The sequence below is a fragment of the Malania oleifera genome, chromosome 1, assembly GCF_029873635.1.
Source record: "Malania oleifera isolate guangnan ecotype guangnan chromosome 1, ASM2987363v1, whole genome shotgun sequence".
Lineage (NCBI taxonomy): Eukaryota > Viridiplantae > Streptophyta > Magnoliopsida > Santalales > Ximeniaceae > Malania > Malania oleifera.
Genome location: NC_080417.1, coordinates 20,046,418 through 20,053,070, shown reverse-complemented (window position 1 = coordinate 20,053,070; position 6,653 = coordinate 20,046,418). Strand labels below are relative to the sequence as shown.

The 6,653-nt window shown below is 33.3% G+C and overlaps 1 protein-coding gene across 2 annotated transcripts in view; it reads right to left on the bottom strand.

The window, feature by feature from the left end:
- Positions 1-1,225: 1,225 nt before the first annotated feature.
- Positions 1,226-6,653, bottom strand: part of LOC131162044 (methionine aminopeptidase 1D, chloroplastic/mitochondrial) — a 53,963-nt gene continuing 48,535 nt past the window's right edge. For both annotated transcript variants that reach the window (XM_058118156.1, XM_058118164.1), the window contains exon 10: positions 1,226-1,736. In XM_058118156.1, the coding sequence (XP_057974139.1) occupies positions 1,591-1,736 (146 nt within the window). In that variant the 3' untranslated portion in view covers positions 1,226-1,590. The remainder of the gene's footprint in view (positions 1,737-6,653) is intronic.

Here is a 6,653-nt window from a genome sequence, read left to right as displayed (position 1 = left end):
TTAAAACCCAACTCACCCCCCTCTTGGGATCACACCAATTCCAACAGTTTTGTTTTGATTAATATGGTCTAGTTTAGTTTTTTTAATTTGGTTTTGAGTTGTGTTCTGTTAGGTTTGTTTTGGTCTTATTGTTTGGGATGGTTTTACTAGTTTATTTGTAAATCCTTTGTGACTTGTTTGTAACCACGGTTTTCCTCCATAATAAGTGAGGGCTATAAATAAATTTGGGTTTTTCGTTAAAAAAAAAAAAAAAATCCCCTAAACTTTTGTGAGCATTAAGGTTTTAGTTTTAATTAATTAATTTATTTTTGTCTCAAGTATTCGAAAATCAAAATTATGTCAAATTTAATAAAGTTTAAGTTGTACTTTAATTTCATATCTCAAATTTAAAAATTATATTAAGTTAAAAAATTAATTATAATTTTATATTACATTTTATTTAAATTGACATAAATTCAATTCATGCTCCATATTCTAAATTTCCAAAATGAACTAATTTAGTGTAATAATAATTAAGCAAAATGTTGATTATACCGGTGTTTGTCTAAACTTTAAAAGCTGCGGGCAAAGGCAAATTGTTTTCCAAAATACAACTTTCTTGAAGTGATATTGCTTTAAAATAATATATAATTGAGAGTATTTTGGGAAAAACCACACAACAATATTTGACACATTGAAATGCAATGATATGAAATGAAATTAATTGTTTTATTTTTAAACAGTTTTTATTCCATTTTAGAGTACCAAATATTACATAAAAGAGTAAGAAGCTCTCTGGATAAGATAAATATTTCCACTAGAAAACATGATGAATACGAGAAAATATGAATACTTTTGAAAGCCTGATATCAGTGTTTGACACATGTCGGATATTTTCTCGAAGCATATCCAACACGTATTGAGAATTAATTATTTTATTTTTATTATTGAGCACGACCGAGACACTTCCAAGACACTTCTTGTACTGAAACATTATGTTTATGTTGCTCCTTTAATTCTATCAACAAAAATCAAGAAAAGAAAATACAAATAGGTCAAGGTATAGAGAGTCAGGTTCTCTAACATTGGAGTGTTTGGACTTTGGAACCCTAGCACAACTACACCAACCTTGTAGATCACCTTCAGACCTCCTAGCCCCCAAAATTCCCCCATCGCCATTTTGCCTCTTCTTGCTAATATATATATTCGCATTGCCCATAATGGGGCATGCACTTTGAGCTGTCTATTTGTTGCTCAACCAATATTTTATAGTATGATCATATTAGTGAATGCTCACAGATATTGTAAAGACTTTAGCTATCAAGCTTATTAACTGATACACAACAATACTTCGTGTTCAGTCAGCCGGTAAAGCAGGGCGGGACATGTTAACAACAATGTGGACAAAAATTAATGTTCATCCTCTCATTATTAAATCACAAAGAATCAATGAGCAAGGCATAAGAATACGGCGTTGCCCCCAGTCCAAGGCACATATTTTGATCCAGAAGAAAGAGAGCATTCAAATCTGGGGGTATAGCCCGTAGGCATTCTCCAAGCTTGGCATCTGCGGGTGTTTGTTGTTGCTCAAAAAATGGTGATAATGCCATTTTAACACTTGGTTAGTATCTCAGCCCCGTCCTGGGTTATTAAAATGGAGTGCTCAAATTGTGCCGACAGGCTTCCATCTTCTGTGACCACTGTCCAGTCATCTCTCCAAATTCTCGGTTTAATGCTACCAATTGTCAACATCGGTTCTGCACACAAAAATTAAAAATGAAACAAATGATTTGTTATGAAAAGTATAAAAATTAATCCCTGTCCACCACCACAAATTATGTGCTTAAGGCTCTCCCTCCCTAACATTTTGATATACATACACAAAAAAGCTTGAAGGGTGCAAACAAATAGATAAGATGAGAGAAGAGGGGAGATAGAAAGAAAAATAGCAATTTTGTACAAAATCGGTTCCAAATCATCTTATAATTCCTTTCAAGATAGTAAAGTTTTGACCCCATCTGCCTGTAAAATAAGTATAGCCGAACCACGTAAGTTTTCTATTTCGTCTCTATTTATTTTTCTGCATCTTTTACAACACGTTATCAGTACGAGACTAACTATCTGAGATATTTCTTTAAATCCTATTTAATTTATTTATTGTAAGTTTAACACCACAAGAGTAAAATATTCCCCACAAGAGAATGTCTTTTAAAGTTTAAAGAGTACCAATCTCCAGAAGAAATTGTTGGCTTTACAAGGCTTAAAATCTTATTTTGAAGCTAACAAACAAGTGGAACTTAACATTTTTGGTTGAGTGGTGAAATTTCAGAACTCACAAAGATCATATATGTGAAAGCAAGATCAAAGTGCTCACAAGGATCAAATGAAGCTTATATTCCAAAGGAACATGATCATATAAAGCTTAAAGAATACTTAAAGATATGGATGATATATTAAAACTTGACGACTATGAGAGGATGAACTTGATATTAAAGCTCAAAGAAAGAGTCAAGACAAACAAAGCATAAAGACTTAAGTGTTCAAGAATGTCAAAAATCGAAGAAGTCTTTATGTAAGTACTTCATTCGATTTCAATATGGATACAAGAAACTCTTAGGTTAATTTTTTGGACCTATACCTTTTAAAATACTTGAAAAATATTTTTATAAGGTGAAAAGATATTTCAAAAATGTTAAAATTATTTTTGGAATGAAAAACACCAAAAAGAGGTTTTTCCAAATGCTGTCATTTTTTCTACATCCGCATTGAGGTATATTTTTCTCTATCAAACACTCCTTATTTTAAAAAATGTTCAACATAAAAGTTGTAGGATTTTCTCTTACCTTTCTTTTGACACCAAGAACACCTAATTTGGAGTTGTAAATAAAAAGTTATGACCAAAATATTGAAGCGGGGTCGAAGCTGTCAGCAAACTGAACACTGTTCACGGCAGAACTTCAGAAGACTGAATAGCAGATAGAACCACTTCAGACGACTGAAGTGTAACTTTTGACGTTTGAAAAATTTCTTCAGAAGATTGAAGATTAAGTTCAAACTTTTGAAGATTTTGCTGATAGTTTTCTAAAGAGGCAGAACCATTACAGACGACTGAACCCGAAAGTTCAGATGTCTGAACACTGTTAACGGTCATTTCTTTTAAAAAGTTTTGAAATTCAAATTCATATTTCTTGGGCTCTAAACTTTGAGAAAACTTGAGGGACACTTTAAGATACTTGGGGAACACGAAATAGACTTGATTACTCATCTATAACTAACCCTCCAAGGTTAAGGATTAAATACACCAAGAAAATACAGCAAACAAGCTTTCTTGCTCTCAAATCTCCCAATTCTCTCAAAGCTCACTTGTGCAATCAATTTCCAAGTTTCACTACTGAGATTTGCTGTGAATTTAACAAGAAAATTTTGAGCCTACTCTTAAATTCTTTCAACCTAGAAAGAAGACTTACGGTGATATCTTCTCGAGCTTCATATTTTCATATTGTGAATTTGATTGAAGTATATAGATTTAACTTGTACTAATCAGCTCTTTATGAGAGCACTCTTTGTACACATCTATTTTTTGTATCTCTTATATATTGTGATGAGTCCAAGGTATTCGGATCGTTGGCTAAGCAAGGGGATATCGCTTAGAGAGGCGGGCTTTAGTCTAACTGAAGGAGTGACCGAGTGAGGGGATATCACTTGGAGAGGCGGGCTTTAGCCTACTGAAGGAGTGTGTAAACGGTGTTGTTCCGCCCGGCAAAGGAACTAGTTTTAGTGAATCCTTTGGTGGTTTGCCAAAGGCAAGGACGTAGGCTAGGGATAAGCCGAACCTCGTAAAAGCCGTGGTCTCACTCTCTCTTTCCCATACTCTTTATTTTCAGCACATATATTAACTGCGTGGATGTTTTAAATTCCTAAATCATATTTACTACGTAAATTTGGAAATTAAATAAACTTAAAGTTTAATTTTGATTTGCGATTGCGAAAACCGAAAGGGAGTACGTTAGTTGATTAATACTTTGCGGAAACCTCAAAAGGAGTACGTTGATTGATTAACATCCAAAGATAAATTAAGTAAGAGTTTTTTAAATTATGAATTTGGGGAAGAGTGTGGATGTTATGTTAAATATCAAATAAAAAAACAAATTACATTCTTTGCAGGGCTTACAATTTCATTCACCACAGGGTTGCAAACAAACTCCAAAAACCCGTCCTCAGTTCGGATTGCCGGTTGCAACTCGCCTGCATGAAGCCGGAATCGCTAGTAATCATCGATCAGCCATACGGCAGTGAATTCGTTCCCGGGCCTTGTACACACCGCCCGTCACACTATGGGAGTTGGCCATGCCCGAAGTCGTTACCTTAACCGCAAGGAGGGGGATGCCGAAGGCAGGGCTAGTGACTGGAGTGAAGTCGTAACAAGGTAGCTGTACTGGAAGGTGCGGCTGGATCACCTCCTTTTCAAGGAGAGCTAATGCTTGTTGGGTATTTTGCTTGATTGAATATTGTGTAGCTAATTGATTGGTTACTTGCATTGTGGTTAATTAGTTTGACTGGTTGATTGAATGTTTATTTGTTTTGTGGTTGTGGATTAGATAAAGAGAACTAAGCTTTTATTGTGTGATTGCTAAGTCAACAAGAAATCAAGAGTTCGTTGAAAGAATTAAATTAAGTTAAAGAATTCATAAAAAGTTTTAAAAGAAAGTATAAAACCCAATTCACCCCCCTCTTGGGACTACACCTTAGTTTTCAAGTGACATTAGAGCGGGGTTATAACAAATCCTAACAAGTAGTTATATAAATATCTATATGACACACATAGGAGTAGCTCCCTTCGGAGAGGGTCAATCCTCAACCTGGCCACCTATTTTTGTTGTTTGAACTATAGTTTTTGAAAACAGCATATGAAAATATATCTTCAAACTATGAATTGGAAAACTTGGGAGGTTGTCACGGATGGTGACCTAATTCCCTTTAAACTAGTAGACGGAAAACAAGTTCCTAAGGAGAAAAAAGATATGATTGACTTAGATCACAAAATACTGCAAGTTAATTCTAGCGCTATGAATGTTTTATATTGTGCCCTTGATATGAATGAATTTAATAGAGTAATGACTTGCAAATCGGCCAAGGAAATATAGGACAAGCTAGAAGTAACCTACGAAAACACTATAGATGTTAGAGATAATAGAATTAATATGCTTACAAGCGAATATGAAGCTTTTAAGATGAACCTAGATGAATCTATAACTAGCATGTACACTAGGTTCACTCACATTATAAACTCCCTCAATGCACTAGGAAAAACATACTCTACCTATGAGATGATAAGAAAAATTCTTAGAGGGCTGCCACCTATATGGAAACCAAAAGCCACTGTAATAATTGAAAGAAGAAACTTTAAAAACACTTCCCTAGATAAACTTATATGTTCTTTCCTTACATATGAAATGACAATGAATGAAATAAGTGGAAAAACTAAAACCCAAGAATCTATAGCTTTCAAAGTTTCAAAAGAAAACTCTAGTAGTGAAGAAGAGATGGATGAAGATGAAGTAACTTTCATATCTAAGAAGCTAGCGAAAATTCTAAGAAGGAAAAACAAATTCAAAAAAAAAATCCAAATTTGAATCAGATGATGAAGAAGAAGAAATTAGCAAAAAGAAATCAAAAAATAAAACTCCTACATGTTATGATTGCAACAAAGCCGGACATATTAAACCGGAATGTCCACTAATTAAGAAAGATTCTAAAAAGAAAAGACCATGAAAGCAACTACTTGGGACAACATGAGTACAAGTAGTTCGAAATGTGAATCAAGTGACCAAGAGATTGTTTACACTTGCTTCATGGCATGGGATGATGATAGAGAACAATGTTCCTCATCCAAATCAGATAATGAATATGATAGTGATTTATCTAATGAGTCCGATGATGAGAGCATGTCATCTTATGAAAAACTTCAAAATGACTTATTTAAGGTGCATAAGATGTTAATTAATGTGACTAAACGATATACTTCATTGAAAAATAAGAATGAAGGTATAATGAAAGAGTTAGAATCCTTTAGAACTGCTGAAAGAGAAAAGGATTCAAGAATCAAGAAAATAGAAAGTAAGAATGAAGTTATGACAAAAGAGTTAGAATCTAAAAATCTTACTGAAAAATGAAAAAGATTTAAAAATCAAGAAACTAGAAAGCAAAAATGAAAAAATGATAGAAGATCTTTGATCCCATCCTCTATGGAATATAAGAAACACACATATTTTTAGAGGATAAAATCAGAAAATTATCTCAAGAATTAGAGAAATCACAAAAGAAGGTTGATGACAAGAAAGATATTAAGATAAATGATCTCAAAAATTAAATTGAAGATAAAGAAAAGATCATTTACAACTTCACAAAAGGAAAGGAAAACTTTGACAAAATGATAGGCTCACAAAGGATGTCCTTAAACAAAGAAGGCATTGGATTTAATGGGGTTGAAAATAAAAAGAAAAAGAATCTTTACATAGGATATTTTTCAAAAGCATCCAAAGATTATACTAACACATCTTCTAATACCTACACTAACACCATATGTTACCTATGCAAGAAAAATGGTCATATAAAGTTTGAATGTCCATTAAAGAGAAAGAATGTAAAAATTCAACGAGTATAAAGAATAAAAG